We start from the raw sequence: 20,162 nt of genomic DNA on the forward strand, positions 1-20,162 counted from the left end.
CTGTTTATCCCCTTAAGGACAGCGGGCGTTCTATGCCGTCCTTTTTGGGTTGGCTCTAAACACCGGAGGACTGCGTAGAACGTCTCTACCGTCCATGGGACCTACTGGGTCCCCAGCGATCCCACTGCGGTGTTCTATCAAAATTCCCTACCTTGTGAAAATCCCCTACCCTCGACACTTCCGGTGAGGGGAATCAGCTAGAGCCTGTGCTGCACATGCGTGCTAGCACTCCTGCTACCCCTTCACAGCAAGGTCCTGGAAGGTAAGTACAGCTACTTTTACCAGTGGCGGTCCTGGGGTTTGCCTGGGAGCTCAGACTGCCCCCCTCTGCCCGATCTGGCCCTTCTGGGCCATGTGATCGCGGGGTACTCACGATCACATGGCCGATGGCTGGAATAGTCGGTTTTTGCAGTACCTGTAGGGGGACTGCATGAGCTCCCAGACTGTCCCCCTAGAGCCTGCAAAAAAGTTAGTAAAAGTTTTTATAAAGTACATATAAACAGTTAAAATGCCATGCAGAACTAAAAAAATAGCAACATTTCTTAATTTCTCAAATTTCTTTATATTTTATTCATATTGTTTATATTTAATATTTAAATATTTGATGTGACATGAAAGCCCTGTTTTTCCTGAACAAAATTATTTGTGTGAGGAGCAAATAAGGCCGTATAGGAAGTAAAATGGAAATAAGTCGGTTGAGGTGTGCCGGAACCGACGTCGTGGTAGGCCTGTAATAAAAGAGGGCCCACCCATGAGGTGTAATGAAAGTACAGATAGAGGGAGTGGAGGGTGGGGACATGCGAGTCGCTGGAAAACGTACGGGACGGAGGAAGGTGAGTAGGGGGGTTTAAATAGGTACCATGCCCCTCCCACAACTGCAGGCCAAGCCTTTACATTTGTGTGAGGGGCAAATAAGGCCGTATAGGAAGTAAAATGGAAATAAGTCGGTTGAGGTGTGCCGGAACCGACGTCGTGGTAGGCCTGTAATAAAAGAGGGCAAAAAAATTGGGTACCTGTCAGAAATGGAAAACAAACAACAAAACCTATATGCCTAACTGTATGGTAAATGCCGAGCGAAGAAATAGAAGTAAGGTATATTAAACGTGTTGGCCCCCTGGGGTAGACTAAATGTGGGGTAGAGAAAGGTAATCAATAGACTGCATGAATAGGTGAAACTTCCTAAGATAATGCTGCAAGAAGGACGTGGTGGCTGGGGGAAAGTATGTGAGACCCAAGAAACTATGGAAGCTGGAATAGCGGCTCAACAACTAGATTACAAAGTTAAAGTGACTAGTGCCCATCAAATACAGCCTTCCTCACATTGTGTTTAAACGGTTGATCCAAAAGAAGGCGAAAAAACCCAGTTTGAAGCGCTGCCAATTTGCAACAAGCTGGGAAAAAATTCCTTCTTGACCCCATAATGGCAGCCAGATTTTCCTTGGATCATGCAGTTATGCCCTACATTGAAGGTTGATGCCCGGTTCGTAGTGACAGGCATTTAATAAGTCTGGTAGGGAATGAGATACTTGGATGTCGATGTGAAATCTGTAAATTTGAAGTTTCCTGGAACCTGAAACGCCTTGAGTAGACCAATAGTCTGGTATGAGGACATAAAAACTGCATATGAATGGTAAACCTGTACAACATGTGGAGTTGTGAACCGGATAGGTAGGGTTGATGCAAGTTAGAGGTGGCAAAAGAAGCAAAAAACAAAATGCAGACAACATAGCTATAGAAACAGTATCGGTACAAGAAGAAGAAGAAGGAGACTCAAAGGGGAAGAAGGCCCGAACACACGAACCGCGAGCATTGGAAAAAGAGCCAGACGTGAAAGATGATGACCACATGCTAACCAGGCTGGCAGCCCGTGGTCGGGCCCCCGAAAGGTTCAGGAAGTCTGGATCGGAACCAGCCAAAGTGGCAGATGCCAGTTACCCCAAACTGCCATCTGACACCGTCCCATAGACGACAGCAGCGAATACAACCAGGAGGCGAAACTGAGAAGTAAGAGCGAACTCGGTGGCCACCACCAGCAACAGCGTTACCCGTGGAGTGCGGACTGAGAGTTCAGCTGTCCAAAAGGCCAAAAAAACAAAAAAACAAAGGGGGACTCGCGAGAACTGCAGCGAAGCAAGGAAGGGCCCAGGACCTGAAAAAAAGCTAAGAATAGCCAAAGCACCACAGCTTGATGGGTACCCCGGGCGGACAATACCACGCCAACGCCTAGCAGCAGAGACCTGCTAGAAAAATTAGACAAATAGGCAGTGCATAAGTGACCCAATGTGTGTGTGTGTGGGTATGTGTATGTGTGCTGGCATACTAGCTAATGCCAAAAAAGGCAAAGCAATTAAAAAACTAGGTTTGGTGACAGGTGAGGTCCTGCTAGATGCCAAGCGGCGTGAGAGGCTCTATCTATGAGTTGGCGCGAGGGGATAACGTGGCCACTGAACGTTGTGGCGGGATGTTGGCCTCTCGGTGACATTTAAACATAAGATAGAATGGGAGTGACAGGTGAGGCCCTCTCTATGCCACAATGCGAGGCGACTAACTATGATTTGGCCCGAGGGGCGTAGTACCTCCGAGTATGAGGATGGGTGTTGGCCTCGCGGGACCACTAACCTAAGGCGAAGAAGGCAGGGGAAAAATTACCACTATTGGACACCTAGGACCCTGACAGCCAGCAACAGCTAACTAAGAGGGGAGGGAAGGTAATGTGAGAGAGGACGGATGTGCTGAACGTGTATCGAAAACGTGAGGGTGAATGAGGAAATACCGCAGGGCCGACCGTAACCGAAAGCAGAGTAAGCATGTCAGAGTCCAAGCGGACAGGCTGAAAGGAGCGAGCTCGGCAGTAGGTAACAGAAACCGTAGTGGTGTAAACCCCACAGGGGTCACGAGACCCAGTGTGTGTGTGTGAGATCGAGTGCGGGAGTGCTGGCATACTAGCTAAGCCAAAAGGCGAAACAATAAATACTAGGTTTGATGACAGGTGAGGCCCTCCTAGATGCCAAGCGGCTCTATCTATGCATTGGCGCGAGGGGATATCGTGGCCACTGAAACGTTGTGGCAGGGTGTCGGCCTCTCGGTGACAGTTTAACATAAGATAGAATGGGAGTGACAGGTGAGGCCTTCCCTATGCCACAATGCGAGGCGACTAACTATGATTTGGCCCGAGGGGCGTAGTACCTCCGAGTATGAGGATGGGTGTTGGCCTCGCGGGACCACTAACCTAAGGCGAAGAAGCCAGGGGGAAATTACCACTATTGGACACCTAGGACCCTGACAGCCAGCAACAGCTAACTAAGAGGGGAGGGTAATGAATGAGAGAGAGGGGACGTACTGTGTGAAATTAAAAGAAAAAAAGGGGCAAGGTACGAGGGAGAATCGTAGGGCTGACCGTATCTGGAGGGCAGAGTGAGCCCGTCGGAGTCCAGGTGGTCAGGCTGTAGGAGTACACAGGGGAAAATAGGATCAGAAAGCGCATGCGCGTGTATAGCCCACAGGTCTCGTAAGGGCCAGAACATGCACCCGGAACAATACATAACGCTCCTTCTGGAAAATAACTCGGCATGGTTATGGCAGGCAGACGCGGCCCTGCCAAGCAAAGAAACGAAAGCCCAAAGTTAAACGCAGGACAGACCCCGTGACTGAAAACAGCTCGTTAGTAGCAACCACGTAGCTTAAGACCGCGTATTGAAACGGTAGGGAAGTAGACTCGAATGAGATACACCCTCTCTTTTTTTTTTTTTTTTTTTATTATTTTAAATATAAATATAGAGTAACATTCTATTATCATTTAATGTTTAATTTTTACTTTATTATAACTGTAGGGGGAGGGGGGGTTGTGATCCAGAATTAGTTGGGGGTTTATAATTAACAATAACTACAGGGGGCAGATTATACTGCACTTACACATACAGTGTAAAAAGTAAAAGTTAGTAGAGACACCAAGGGGAATATTAACTAAACCGTGAACTGTAGCAAAATTAAAGTAGCACTCAGATAGCATTTGAGAGTTGCCATCTAGAATAATAACTATAAAATAGCACAAAGATAAAACATGTAACGAATATCCAGCTAAATGTCCTGGGAGGTGTTCTAGGGCAAGGTGTAACCCAGGCACCATGTATAAGGTAATGGGTCTGCTGAGATTCACCTTTGTAAAAATCTCTATAAATAGAAAAATAAATGAATACATTCAGTACCTCAGCAGTGTGACCTAATATAATGGTCCCTACCTTCCTCCTGAAACTGCACCCAAACACAACTCTGGTCGCATGGACGCACGACCGCCAGCGAGTGCATAAGTGCACGTGCGACAGCGCCGGGCAGCAAGGGGGGCCGACAGCCAGGAATGCCGGAAAGAGAAACGCGCAGCAAGCTGAGCCAACCGCGGAGGCGAGCAGCGCCGCAGCATGGCCGACCCCTCCCCCCAGAGTCACGGCCGAGGCATACCTGCAAGACATCCCTACCTGCCCACAAGAAACACCGCAAGCAGGATGCCCGCGGAGGCTATTACAACCGCACCGGACGGCAAGAGAGGGAGCAGAGCCTCAGGAGGACTGGGGCAAAATGAGCAGCCGGGAAACCGCAGGCCAGGCGAGGAGCCACGAGGACCAGATAAGAGAGGGTAAGGACAGCCGGAAACAGCGACATGCGAGTCGCTGGAAAACGTACGGGACGGAGGAAGGTGAGTAGGGGGGGTTAAATAGGTACCATGCCCCTCCCACAACTGCAGGCCAAGCCTTTACATATATAATAAGTGTGGGTGCACATAATATGAAAGAGGTGAATTATGCCTGAGCAGACATATAGCGCAAATTTAAGGTTTTGTTTACGTTTTGTTTTGATCACAACTTGTACAACTGCCTCAGTCCTTAAGGGGTTAAAACACACACACACACATACATAACACATATACACAAAACACTCCTTTCAGATAAGTTAGCATGAAATGAAATCCATTAATGTATTGTAAGTGTGTTTATGTATTAGGGTGTTTATATACTGAATATGTATGCTGTCTCCGAAGCTGTATACTAGGTTTATCACCAGGGTTCTTACTTGGAAAGGTCCTGATGGGTCAATGGGAACATTCGCCCGCTGCCATTTGTTTCCGCGTTCACCAGTGAGAGACCACACCAGAGACTCCCTTACACCGATATTCTTCACACGGACCAGTAAGTTCAGGGTACCTGGAAAGGAGATAAGGAGACTGAATGTCACTTTCCAATTAAATGTAAATAAAAAGTGTATAATTACTACACGTTACATTACTGTGACACGGAGAAGCCCTTGTAAGTTACGAAACGTTGAATCGTTTAAATCTGAACGGCAATGTTTAAGAATAAATAGATGATCTGAAAATGTAATCACAAGACGTCCATTACTATGGACCTATCACAAGCTACCAAAATTCTGCAAACATCTTCCCTAAACACAACCTCACCTTCAGGTCACAGCGTATCTTTACGCATCCAGGCAAAAATGTGTGGCGGGTGCTCAACAAATCCAATGGGTGGGTTTCCTAACTGGAATGACTATTTGTGCACCTATGCTGCAGGACCTGGGGAGAGAATATTGTTCTCCAGATGTCTCTCAGATACCACATAGCAACAGTGGGCAAGCTCCTACAGAGCCCCCCAAAAGAATTGGCTGAACTGGTGTTATGGGCTGTTAACTTGGGTTCAGATCATTGTTGTTATAATTATTGTTGACCAGTTATAGTATTCCATGTTTTTAGATGTCTGCAGATTACACCCATCTAGCCACAAGCTGCCCATTTCTACATAACATGTTTTATAGCAAGCAATGTTCTGCCGAATAGCTTTCTTGTTTTCTTCTTTTTCCAATAAACAAAACAACAAAAAGAAAAAAGCAATACTGGAAAATGTCCATATTGGTCAAATAAATCAGCAGGGACCCTGGAATAATATTAATGACTGGATGTATGTTCACCTAAACTGTGACCCATTAAAGGGAGCTCCGAGGAGCGGCTCTCATGAAAGGCGCCACACGCAGCATTATGAAGATGTCCTTTTGTTACTCAGAATTTTAAATGTGCCAAATTATTGGTGTAATAAAGCTACCAAAGAGAGATATTAGATTTGTGCATGTTCAGATGATCCATATTCCCCCAAAATATACGTTTTTTTCAGGAAACTTGTATTTAGCCCAAATTTTGGTTTGGCCTGTTAGAATTTCAGAACTGAGATTACAATTCAGGAAACGAATCAGAAAAACAAAAATTAGGGTGAAAAAATTGAGGTGTTTTGCAGTACACTAATAAAAACATTTTCAAACCAATTTGGTGGCAAATCAATTAAGAAAAAGTAAACAATGGGGGCGGAGGAACGGAACAACCCTGAAAAAAAACTATATTTCGATATTATTTATTTATTAAATATATTATATATACATATAGATTACTATTGGTCTCGTCTTACTTGATCGGTGAATAAAATTGACATTTATTGGCCGTCCACTAGCCATTGATCATCTTTTTTCCCATTATTCATCTGCTTTTTTTTCGGCACTGTGGGTACAATTCAGAATCACAACCTGGGACTGAACATGTTCGGCATTGCTCAGTTCTGTGGGGTCAGCGATTCAGGTACATTTCGGCTTGGAGTTCTGGAATTTGTCCTATCATCCCATAGGGCCCAAACTTGCCTGAATTGCAGTTTGTCCACAAATGAAACTGTAAGTCTAATATATAAGCTGAAGAGGAGTTAAACCTACAATGAAGAACTAACAACCAAGGACACATATGGTCTTACCTCCTACCTTTACTCTCTAAGCTCGTTTGAGCTTCTGGTGGCTCCTGTCTATTTCAGTAAGTTTGAACTTATACCATTAAACCTGTTCGTTTCACATGCCATATTCAGGTTACGCACTGTGTAGGCACACAGACTTACAGTAGAAAATCAGAATATAATAAATATTCTCTTTACATCTGCGTAGACGGCCTTGACAATTATACTTCGGAATGCCTTGAGTGCAAACCTAGATATTCGTCCTCTTTTATGCATTAAAGAGCATTATGTGTAGAAGGACGACTCATTGACAGTATGCAACATTCAATGCATTACAGTTAATGTTTGCATTGTTCTATTAAATACCACTAAACGGAATCTCGGATACAGAACACAAAGTGCGGTGCACATCACAGATTCATATGGAATTATCTATAATATTTCTTGGGGGTAGAAGTCCTTTTAGGGCCTCGGCTAGTGTAGTTTGGCTCAGTGGGGCTGTTATTTGAGTGAAAAAAAAAAAAAAAAAAAGAAAAATAGTTCGTAAAGCAAAGTCAGACCAACTTCGAACTGCAGCTTTGGTAAGTCCCTGTATTTAAGCAGGAAGATGCCGGTCTCCTACTGTCCACTGTCAGCAGTTGCAGCATTGGGTGCTGCTGGTGTAGCTCTCTTCGTGGTGAATGGCGTGATCTTTGCCATGTCCCAGTGGTGGGCCGCTGGTGTCGTCGGTTGGGTGCTAGGCTAGAGTAGGGTGTCCCCTGGAAGCCCTAGTTTGGTGAGGAGTGTGGGGGCTTTGGATATATCCGAGGTTGTGTGTACCACTTATCCCTTTCTTACCTGCAGAGCGCGTGGGGATCTCCAGCAGTATTCTATGCCATGGTTGCAGAGCAGGGGCATGAGGGGTTTCATCGTTTTGCGCCAGTGTAGTGTCTCAACGTATAAGTCCACGAAGAAGGATAATGCCATGTTCTCAAAATTGAGTGTGCCATCTGAAACAATGCCTTGTCTGCTCCACTGTGGAACCTCACAATCAGGTCCCTCGGCACTGTGTCGGGTGCTCCCCTAGGTTTCGGCACCCTGAAGGCACCGTCCAGGTGTACAGTTCTGGACGACTTGGGTTCCAGTAGTTGGGCTAGTAGTCTCTGGATTAGATGTGGGAGTTCTGCTGCGGGTACACCCTCAGCTATTCCCCGGATTTTCAAGTTGGTGCAGCATCGCGTGTCTTCTAGCTGGGCGAATCGCATGTTTTTTGGCAAGTGTTTGGATGTCCCGCTGGAGTTGCGCTATGGCTTGCGTGTGCTGCTCTGAGACAATTTCCACTGTGCCAATGCGGCCTACCAGGCCCATGATGTCAGTGCGCAGCAGGGCCACATCCGCATGTATGGTTTTCATGGAGGCACCTAGCATGTTCTGGAGCATTTCTGCCGTCATCCGGTCTAGAGTCTCTGGTCTTGAGCTTAGGTGGAGGTTGTAATTCCAGCACATGGCTGGCCTTCTTGATCATCCAGGGATGGCTACTCCGAGTCCAGGTCAGCGGCCATCTAGGGCCCACATGCGCCATGCACTTGGCGGAGGAGATCGACAATACTCATGCTTGGTTTGGGACTGTCGGGTCTTTTTTGGCTTCCTGTCCATGTTTGTCAGGGGCTGTGGAGCTTCATTAAGGAGGCTTTAAAATTGTTTTTTATCGCCGGGTTTAGTTATCTTCACCCGGAGCTCAGCGATTGTGCGTACGCTCAGGTCAGTTGCTTGGCTCCGCCCCCTCATGTTTGTGATTTTATTTAGGAAATGCTGCTTATATGTTGCAGTGGTTGCTCCCTGAAATTATAGCACAATTGAAAGATGTGTATGAGGCAAAGAAAGGGTCTAATTTAAGGTACAATACGTTAAATAGGGAAAATTAATAAATTTCCAGCCGCCTGGCTTTGACTGTAGTGTCTACGTCTCATGGCTGATGGCAAAGGGCAATCATTGTGGACTTGTGTTAGAAGACCAAAGGAGGATCCCACCGTCTTGCAAGATGTTCAATACATCCTTTCTTTCACTCATCCTACAACGGAGTGCAAAGATGACGTGGTTCTTGGCATGCCAAGAAAGTAAGAAAAGATGGTGTGTCGACTCAACTGTGGAGCTCAAGGACATGTTTCTTTGCCAGCCAATGGGCCATGTCATGTAGCCCAAAAGGGGGCCAATGAGTGACAGCTTAGATTTATCATTATTTGATTTGACTACTGCCTCTTGTAGAGGCACAGATAAGGTATTTCAAGCACATTTCCCCCCCACAATTCCTTTTGCATTCCTAGGTCGATCTCCTAAAGCAAGAAGTCAATGTTGCCTCATCTGCCTGAAGATATGAATATTACCATTAATGGTTGGATCTGTAGAAATAATGTGATTTAAAATTCCATACAGTTTGCAGCTTCACAATATCATATCTTGAAATATTATCTAATAGGATAGATTAGATCCACCAAAAAAGAAACACGGCAAGGTAATAGAATATCGACTGGTGTGCGAGCGATGTGCCGTGTGAGGGACGTTATGTTAAGCAAGCTTGTATTTATCATTTTTGTTTCGTAATGCGAAATGAAAACCAGCCGAATTCTAACTAACTTGCTGCATCGTTGGCTCATTGTAAATTCTCTGTTAGTGCAATCAATTAGAATTTTAATTAGAATCATTGTTAATATCAGAGATATTAATTGTTTTCTCCGCTATTTACAAATAATACAACTGGAGATTTCAGAATTGGCAAATGCTGGATGCCCCAAACTATAAATGTTTGATATGGTATTTTTATAGGTTATATATATGGTATGGTGGTAAAGTAATACATGAAACCTTTTTTTTTGCCATTTATGGCATGCAGGGATTAACATACAGCCTTAAAGTCACATGTCAACAAGATGTAATAAGACATTTAAGGTAAAGGATACATAATGACATGCTGAGAATACCAAATTTTTTATAGTTGGAATTAAAGAAACATAGAAACATAGAATGTGACGGCAGATAAGAACCATTCGGCCCATCTAGTCTGCCCAATTTTCTAAATACTTTCATTAGTCCCTGGCCTTATCTTATAGTTAGGATAGCCTTATGCCTATCCCCAGCATGCTTAAACTCCTTTACTGTGTTAAGGGACACTTCACTGCCCAAATAAAAAATGAAAATCACTGTTTAGTAGATATACCCCAAATAATAACAAGCATTTAATTATGTATTTTTTCATTGCGGGTATATATAGAAACAGCTTACAAAACAAGCATTTCTCCTGTCTGCAGCCTTTGCAAGCCCTCCCTTTGTAACTCCGCCCAGATATTCTGTGTCTGTCCAATCACAGACTTCCCAATGCAGCTCAATGAGAAGTCTCTGGGCAATTGCTGCCTCTTAAGTTTATCTCCACTGAGTTAAAGAAACCAGGAAGTAACAGGACTGGCTGTCTGATTGACAGGCAGGGTCACGTAACCAGGTTCATTTTTAAAAGTGTTAATTTCTATTGAAATCTGCACTTAAAAAAAAAAAAAAAAAAAAAAAGGGGACACACTTCACACATAGAGCTTTTCAGCTAGATTAGGGGTCTGGAGTGTCCCTTTAAAGGATCACTATGGGCACCCACCTTCCTCTCAATGAAGTGGTCTGGGTGCCAGGTCCCCCTAGTTTTTACCCTGTAGTTTACACTGAGGGTTAATCCAGCCTCTAGTGACTGTCTCCCTAACAGCCACTAGAGGCAGCTTCCGCGATTTTCACGGAGTAAATCACACTTATTTGATGCTGGACATCCTCACGGAGTCCAGCGTCAAAAAAGATCCCCATAGGAAAGCATTGAGTTTGAATGCGCGCGCTCCTCTGGTCGCACCTACGCATTCGACTCCTGTCGGGAGCTGACGTCGATGGAGGAGGAGAGGTCACCAGTGCCGAGGTAGCATGGCGCTGGATTAAGGTAATCAAATTAATGGTTAATTAACCCTTTATTCGCCACAGAACGGGGCCCTAGTCACCATTTAGGCGACTAAAGCTCTATAGCATCAGGAATACATACTTGTGTTCCTTTAAGTAAACGCTGTTGGTCCGTATAAAGTGGGGGTAGGTCCGCCATCCCCAGGGATTCGGGCACTCCCCTTATCTTCAAATTATACTGTCTCTGGTGGTCCTCTAGGGCCAGTCTTGAGTCAGCCCGTTGTTGCTGCTGTCTCATTTCCACCAGTTCTTTCTCCACTCTTGTTAGCAAGTGTCTTGGGCACTGTGAGAAGCTTCTAACAGGGTGATTTTTGTGGTAGCAGCTTCTACAGCCTTATGGAAATGGGCCATATCTCCTGCGATGTTTAAGCGGAGCTTGGTTAGCATCTCCTGCAGCTGGCCTGCAGTGACTGGGTCTCTGTCCCCTGGTGCTTGTGGCTGAGGCCCGTTTTTTGCTGAGAGAGGGACCATCTCTTGTGTCGAAGGACGGATCCTCAGAAGAGTACGCTGAGCCCTCCTCGATGAGCGCAGCAATTCTCCGATATCTAGGCCCATTGGGCTTTTGTCAGGTTTGGTCTACTTGTTTTTGCGTCCCATGTTGTATTCCCCGGCAAGTTGAGTATGTGCGGCATTCTTTGGCTTTGTTTTCCACCGATAAGATTACTATTTTAGGCAACTTTTGTAGAGCTCATGTAAAGTGCGACTTCTCTGGTCCAACGCTTGACTCCGCCCCTCAGCACTTTACTTTGATTACTATTTATTACTGTTATATCAGGTGTTAAAAATACATCTAATTTATAAATCAATATTATTTAACTAATTCCGCAAAGCTTTTGGGAAGTATTTTAACCGCCTAAAGAGCGAAACGCCATGCTGTTTATTTGACTGCATTAAAATCAGTGAACTCGTTGTCCCAAATACATCCCTTATCGATGACGCTGGACATCCTTCTTTAAGTAAGATGTTAATGAAGCGGTTTAGCTTGAAGTGAGCTCTGCTGAAATATAAATTGTTTTCATTAAGTGATAATTTCCCTTGCGCTTGTTTCTGTGGTTATTGATCTGTAGATATTGAGTCAGTAATTGGTGGCTTTGACAATAATCCTTTTTGTTTGTGATTTTAGAAGTTGCACCATTTTATTAGATTTGAAGAACTTCACCTATAAATCGGCTTTGTTTTATTTCAGTAATAATCAGACACGTGAACGGACCGAGTGAATTATTACAGATAGACAGATGATGAGCAACATGTCCCAGCTCAATGTTAGTCTGGGTCAGAGAACTCTCGGCTAGATTCCCAGGTTACTGCAGTCTGAAGATACGGAGCAAGCCAAGCGAATCGATTGGTGGCAGCACGCAGGGGTTGTCTGCAGGTGGGTTCAAAGGTACATAAAATCTAGAGTAGACATCAGGGATTTCCAACCAACATCATAGTAAAACAGTAAGAGCCCTGTCTGCGGGGGTATAGAGTGTTTCTGTTAGCATGCCTGACTATGAAACAGAATTCGACAAGGAAGTGCACTGAATGGGCATAATAAGTGGATCTCGATGATCAAATTTACTGCAGGGAAACACAGCAAAAAAATATAAAATGGGGAGACATAAAACACGTCAAAGACAAAACTGTTAGGAAAGCAGACATGGATACAGTGAGAATAAAAACCTGATAAATGGAAAGGGAGATGGGATCAGGGCAGAGAGACAAATTGTTACAAATATAGGAAGGATTTCCACGATATAAATATTTTGTTTTATCTCCCTTACTGTGGCACAGCAGTAAATGTTTAACAAAACAAATGTGGATTGTAGGAGCTTTACCCTAAGGGACGCAACAGCCTTTTACAACACCTTGGTTTGGGAATAATGAAACCAAAAACTAAATCTCCTACAAAACAAATTTCTAGGGTCAACTTCACAGCCAGAACCAGGTCACCAGAACAACCAGACCTGGGTCCCCAGAATTGGGTAACCAGAACAGCCAGAACCAGGTCACTAGAACAGCTAGAATCGGGTCACCAGAACAGCTAGAACTGGGTCACCAGAACAGCTAGAACCGGGTCACCAGAACAGCTAGAACTGGGTCTCCAGAACAGACAGAACCGTAAGGTGGGTCCATCTCACTGTGCAGAGTAAATCTCTCCATGGCTGTGCAGTGCAATGAGGATATGCTGTGCGTCTGGCGAAGACTGAGGGTAATAAAATGGAGATGCAGATTGCAACGCAGCTGCTGGTAGTAAAACATCCCGCGTTTTCAGACGCAGTACCTCGCACAGTACCGGTATAGCTGTAGGTTTCACGGTACAGCTGTATCTCCTGAAAAGCTGCCTTTAGTTGAGATCTAGTTTAAAACAAGTCCCAGAAGTTTAAAGTGACATAGATTTTGTGGCCTAGAAACATGTTGTTCTTAGCAAAAAACCTTCAAATACGGTGTGATTCGGCATCTCGGAGGGATTGAGCCCATAAAACTGAGGCTGCAGAATGAGCGAAAGGCAGATTTATAGCCCCCACTGTTAGCCGCAGATCTGGCAATCTATATAAAAAGCTGTAAAATCTGTGCGTCAAGCGTCCTCACCTGAAGCAGTCCTTTTGGTGCAGGATTAACTCTTTGAGTGCCGTATAGAAGAGCCATACATTTCCTTGGTTATTACAGGATATTTATTCTCAGAGCAGACGAGAGTCTGTTTATGGACGGACACTGCTGGGATGAGGAACACATGCTGGCATATTATAAATAATAAAACAATGATTTACCAAGTATATATCTGTGTAGTATTCACAGATTGGGGTATTTCACTTTGTAACATTTCTCTAATGTTCATTTAAAGTAATAGAAATGGAGAATGTGTATCTATGCGATTACTGAATGTGTTTCTATCACTGTATCACTGACCATTTACAGCTGCCTACACACCTGTTCTCAGTGATGGATTAAAATAATTGGTTTTTACATGTTTTTGTTATTTTATTGCCAGGACAATACCAGGGTTACTCGTGGTATATTCACTAAATAGTGACTTGTGGTGAAGGCTGGTGCATGCACTTACAGCTATATTTAGCTTAGGGGGTATTATATTGATGGACATGTCTGTTATATGTCAAGGGGGGTATTATATTGATGGACATGTCTGTTATATGTCAAGGGGGGTGTATTATATCGATGGACATGTCTGTTATATGTCAAGGGGGCTGTATTATATTGATGGACAGGTCTGTTATATGTCGAGGGGGGTTTATTATATCGATGGACATGTCTGTTATATGTCAAGGGGGCTGTATTATATTGATGGACAGGTCTGTTATATGTCGAGGGGGGTGTATTATATTGATGGACATGTCTGTTATATGTGAAGGGGGGTGTATTATATCGATGGACATGTCTGTTATATGTCGGGGGGTGTATTATATTGATGGACATGTCTGTTATATGGCGAGGGGGTGTATTATATTGATGGACATGTCTGTTATATGTCGGGGGGGTGTATTATATTGATGGACATGTCTGTTATATGGCGGGGGGGTGTATTATATTGATGGACATGTTTGTTATATGTCGAGGGGGGTGTATTATATCGATGGACATGTTTGTTATATGTCGAGGGGGGTGTATTATATCGATGGACATGTCTGTTATATGTCGAGGGGGGTGTATTATATCGATGGACATGTCTGTTATATGTCAAGGGGGTGTATTATATTGATGGACATGTCTGTTATATGTCGAGGGGGGTGTATTATATCGATGGACATGTCTGTTATATGTCAAGGGGGGTGTATTATATCGATGGACATGTCTGTTATATGTCGAGGGGGGTGTATTATATTGATGGACATGTCTGTTATATGTCGAGGGGGGTGTATTATATTGATGGACATGTCTGTTATATGTCGAGGGGGGTGTATTATATTGATGGACATGTCTGTTATATGTCGAGGGGGGTGTATTATATTGATGGACATGTCTGTTATATGGCAGGGGGGTGTATTATATCGATGGACATGTTTGTTATATGTCGAGGGGGGTGTATTATATCGATGGACATGTCTGTTATATGTCAAGGGGGTGTATTATATTGATGGACATGTCTGTTATATGTCGAGGGGGGTGTATTATATCGATGGACATGTCTGTTATATGTCAAGGGGGGTGTATTATATCGATGGACATGTCTGTTATATGTCGAGGGGGGTGTATTATATTGATGGACATGTCTGTTATATGTCGAGGGGGGTGTATTATATTGATGGACATGTCTGTTATATGTCGAGGGGGGGTGTATTATATTGATGGACATGTCTGTTATATGTCGAGGGGGGTGTATTATATTGATGGACATGTCTGTTATATGGCAGGGGGGTGTATTATATCGATGGACATGTTTGTTATATGTCGAGGGGGGTGTATTATATCGATGGACATGTCTGTTATATGTTGAGGGGGTGTATTATATCGATGGACATGTTTGTTATATGTCGAGGGGGGGGGTGTATTATATCGATGGACATGTCTGTTATATGTCAAGGGGGGGTGTATTAGATCAATGTACATGTTATGTTAGGTGGAGTGTTCTCCACTCTAGCAATTCTGAGCACTCTAGTAATTTGTATGTATGTGAAGCATTAGTTTCAGGCTGGCTGATATCATGTACGAAATATACTTCTAAGGCTAGAACGCACAGCATGATGGTGCCATACACCAACACCTGTGCCCCAGTGCCACCTATGCCCCCCCCCCTCAGCCCATCCACCCTGTAACATCAGTGGAGAAAGATTGAACTGAAGGAAAACTTGATTTTGGCGCTGGAACCAAGTTAAGTTTTAGCTTTTTTTTTTTTTTACATTTGGGGGAAGGGCTACACCAACCAGAACCAGCATTTTCTTCAAACACTTTTTAGTTGGAGTAACCATTTAAATTAGAGCAGCATTCCATTTTGATGTTGGCTCGTTAAAGGAATTCTTTTATAACTAGTATAACGGGTACATTATGTAGTAAGCATTCTAGTTTTACATTCCAGTTACAGCTAAATGAAGCCTCGATAATGTTTGTTGTCTCTGTTTGTCCCTCTTTTGTCAAGTAAAGTCTGCTTTACCTCTCGGCTTGAACAGAGGAGGTTAAACAATCACTTTCTACCAGGTAATTACAGGACGGGTTAATGTGGGACCTGGCTGAAAAAAGTTAATTAGCAGAGAAATGCCAATAAGTTCTGCAGCCGCACCTCACTACAATCAGCGCAGTATTTCCTCTGTCAACAGGCACATTTGTTGGATGAAAATTCTCTTCTTAAATGTGAAATCCAAAATGTTCTTGTTGCTTGGTAGCTGCATTATTTAGTGGCGAAGATGGATGTTCAATTCAGAACTCACAGACTAAACAGTGAATCACCCCAGGCCTTGTTTCCATTCTAGGACGCGTAGAAAAAAAACAAGTAAGTGCAAAACAATACGGGGTAATAAATGGGCAGCGTGCCACTCCATTACAAGGAGCAGGGGGTCACGACCCCGCTGGCCATTTATCGCTGTCAGGCAAACAAGGCATTTGCTTTCAGCTTGTTCCCCTCTCTTATTCTATCAGAAAAAACATACCAAATCTTTTAGGTTTATTGGGGCACTGGAAACATTTCTCCGGCTCGGAGCTTGTTATTTTAAAGTCTTATGCTGATTACTAGAAAACGTAGGCATGCAAGGCTGATACAAAAAACATTGCGCCGTAATGCTCCAATGGCTCAGATACTCGCCACTTACCAAGAAATGTCTGTGCTCCTTCCTGTACTCATGAGCCAGTTAATATGGCATCATGGGGTCTAAAATCATTGCCATGGTATATTCTAGCTGTACCAAGTCAGCCAGGCAAAGAATAGAAGGTTAACAGAACATCACAACCCGTAGTTAACTTTCAGTAATGCAAAAACTATAACTTTAACTCGGGTAACTCTGGTAACTAAATTCAGATCTCCCTTTGATATATAGGGAGACTTTACAATTAAAGGTGACTCACACAGCCTACATGAAAAGTGTCTTCATTTTCAATCTGATCTGACAGCACAGTGTGTTTACCTTAACTTTTTACTTAGTTATTATGTGCTGTTCTGTTTATTTAGCTATAATCACACAAACAAACTGCAGCAGGTAAACAACAGAGCAGGAGATAAGGAATTCTAAATTAAACACACTGTGCAATAAGGAAAAGTTAAAAATGATAACCCTTTTTTTTCAGGAAGTGTTTAAAAAGGCGGTGTGAGTTACAGCTAGGGGAGATGTGGCTAGGGCAGCATAAACAAAGTGATTTAACTCCTAAATGGCAGAGAATTGATAAGATTGCATAGGTATGATCTATATACCAAAACTGCTTCATTAGGCTAAAGTTATTATGGTGCCTAGAGTGTTCCTTTAATTTCTAGGGGTAATTTAAGTATAATAGAATCTAGCTCTTTTCTTTACGATTCGCTTTGGATCCATAAAGTTGAACATTTGGTTTATAGTAGTACCAGAACCAACGCCTTGCACCTTGGCTGCAGTAGTCCTAACCAACAAGTTAAACCTAGTATTTGTTGCAAACTCTGCCAAACTCTGGCAACATGCTCCGGTTTAATCTGTTCTATTGTTATCGCCCAACACAGATCAAGAACATGTTTGGAATGAGGTTATGGAGGTCATGGAGGTCATAGGTTGCCCCAGTTAAGGAATGGAGTGGCAATTAGATCGTAGCACTGCATACTGGTAAACACATGGAAGGATTGCATTTTCCTCCTAGAACTCTTGATATGAGTCAGACCTTGGTAAATCCACCTGACATGGGATAATAGTAATACGCAGGTTAAAGGGACACTGTAGGCATCCAGACTACATAGGCTCATTGTAGTGATCTGGGTGCTGTGCCCTATTGCACATAGTGCTGTAATGTAAAATATTGCAGTTCCACAGAGTGATGTTTAAATTGCAGCTCTAAGTCTACCCTCTGTGGCTGTCTAACAGACAGCCACTAGAGGGCTTCCGGAATTCAAACTGACTTTTGGTCCGTTATCTGCTGCTGGACGTCCTCACGGACCTCCAGCGTCAGATTTTCTAATGCACGTGCGGCCATTGCCGCACATGTGCATTAGGTTTCCCCCCGGCTGCCGTCGGCGGGGGAGGAGCATGGGCAGAGCCTGACCCCTCAGCGCTGGTTTCAGGTAAGTGGCTGAAGGGGCCCCAAGGGAGGGGGACACTCCAGGAGACTATAGTGCCAGGAAAACAGGTTTGTTTTCCTGACAATATAGGATCCCTTTAAGTTGTGTTGTGATACCACTGATCTGCTGATTATTTATCATTTTGCATCCAGCCTCCAGCCCTGCCTCTTAACTAATTTCATCAATTGTCTGTTGGGGAAACAAGGCGAATGTTCTCTGCAGAACTATGGCCAGGATTTAATAAGCATTCCAAATGATTGAATAATGTTAGATACATTTCCAAATGATCTATCTACAAACATTCCCCTAGACTTTAATGGTGACTTCTATAGATACATCACAAGGAAACTTTTCTAACGGTATTGAAACATTTGAAAAGCTTATTAAATCGAGGACTATGTTAGCAACCTTTGCAATGGGTTTAAGAAAGCTAAAAATTACACAAGCAGATGCTATAATGATATCTAACACGAGTCCGTTTCTTTAAATTGTTTCTGTGTTTTTAGATCATAGTAATTTCAGGAAAGCCGTCTGATGTAAATCGGGTTTGGCAGGATAGAATCAGCCTGGTGCCATCTGTCACCTGTGATGGCACAAATATTGCCCCTATCAGAACGTCCACTGCGCGATTGCGCTAGGCTGTGATTTATTCTGTCCCAAGCTGGATAGGGAATTTTTCCCTCTGGAACGAGCTGTGATGTGTTCCTTGCTGACATCTCTATTGTGGTGAAAAGCTATTGAAGCAGTAGGATTCCTGCTAGTTTTTCATAGCTGTATCATCAGCGGCTGCTCCTGGGACTTGCTGCATTATGCTCGCTCGCTGTTCCTAACCTACGGAGAATGCAATGTCCATTCTGTGGAGTCAAAAGCAACCTTTTCATCTCGAAAAGGTAACATTTCCAAGCAGTCCCTGGGGGTTCCAGATCTACCAACACAGCTGAGGCTCATTGTTCATGTATATAAATACCTGCCTATTGTTAACTTACTCTAAGCCGGAGCGCTGGGTTCTTCCATCCACTGCAAGCCTACGTAGATTTACTTTTACACAATCTAATAAAACTAACTTTGAAGGCACAAACCCTTCAGCAACGCAACGTCAAACAGACATATCATCTCGTAAATTGTGCTGTTTGCGTTAAAATATAGTGAAATAGTCTTGAAAACAAAATTACCACTTCAGCTTCTTCTCACAGTTATCAGAAGAACCGCTCGCGCTGTGGGATTTTACTTTATTTTTTTTTCACTAATTCAACAGGTTTTTTGTTTGTTATATTTTACTGATGGTATCTTGAGTATTCTGGGCGATTTTACATTATTTATACAGTTTTATACATTTTGATGAAACCCGGCTGACCCGAAGAAGGACCGGAGGAGAGGAATAAATGTTGATTTTTTGCTGTGTTGAAAAACACATTAATCATCAGATCATTTATTTTGTGTCTGTGCTTCGGGCCCTGCCAACCGCAATTTTCGGTCTATAGAGAGCTGCTGCTTTAGACGTATATTTCCAGCTGGCTGAGTTTGCTGGCAAATTCAACTGAAAATCACAGCTCAGAGTGTTATGGTATAACTACATAAAATACCCCTAACCTCATGGTAAGTCCATGTTATTAGATTTATGGGTGGAATTTGGTCCTATCACGTGACTAAGAGACATTCTGGGTCTGAGGATGATGCACCAACCAACTTGTAAAGATGTTACACAAGTAGAAACATCGACTTACGCCATGAAGTCTTTTTCTAAAGTTAATGAATAGGCTCAATAAAACAAGACTGCTGAGAGACAGTGTTCGGGAGGTCTCTTATATGGAACTGCAGTCTCCCTGTTCTTGTTGTGGTATGGGACATATAACGGAGGTCAACTCAAAGGAAAGGCTCGGGGGTGAATATTGCACCCACCTAGAGTGGCCCATCCCTCCTCAAAATCAGTAAAGGTATGAAGTTCAAAAAAAAGCTTCTTCCCCAAAACAAACAAAATAATGATTATTAATGCCTATAAGGCCTTTAACCCCTTAAGGACCAAACTTCTGGAATAAAAGGGAATCATGACATGTCACACATATCAAGGGGTTAAAATCCACAAAATAACATACTAAATTGGTGCAGCACCAGTTCATGGTTTATATTTATTCAATATTTTATTGAGTTTTACGCTTTACAGGACCTGCATTCGGCATTACCACTAACTCAGCCCATCTATTATTATTACCTCTATTATTACACCCCGAGAGCCCAGACCTTCATGCCCCTGATTTAGTGTACGAGTGCCATATAACAGCAGCCGA

The 20,162-nt window shown here is 43.4% G+C and overlaps 1 protein-coding gene across 2 annotated transcripts in view; it reads right to left on the reverse strand.

Moving 5' to 3' along the window:
• MDGA1 (MAM domain containing glycosylphosphatidylinositol anchor 1) overlaps positions 1 to 20,162 on the reverse strand; it is a 391,494-nt gene that overhangs the window by 36,413 nt on the left and 334,919 nt on the right. For both annotated transcript variants that reach the window (XM_063444124.1, XM_063444123.1), the window contains one exon: positions 5,065 to 5,195. In XM_063444124.1, coding sequence (XP_063300194.1) covers positions 5,065 to 5,195 — 131 coding nt within the window. The remainder of the gene's footprint in view (positions 1 to 5,064; positions 5,196 to 20,162) is intronic.

This window comes from Pelobates fuscus, chromosome 2 (genome assembly GCF_036172605.1).
Source record: "Pelobates fuscus isolate aPelFus1 chromosome 2, aPelFus1.pri, whole genome shotgun sequence".
Lineage (NCBI taxonomy): Eukaryota > Metazoa > Chordata > Amphibia > Anura > Pelobatidae > Pelobates > Pelobates fuscus.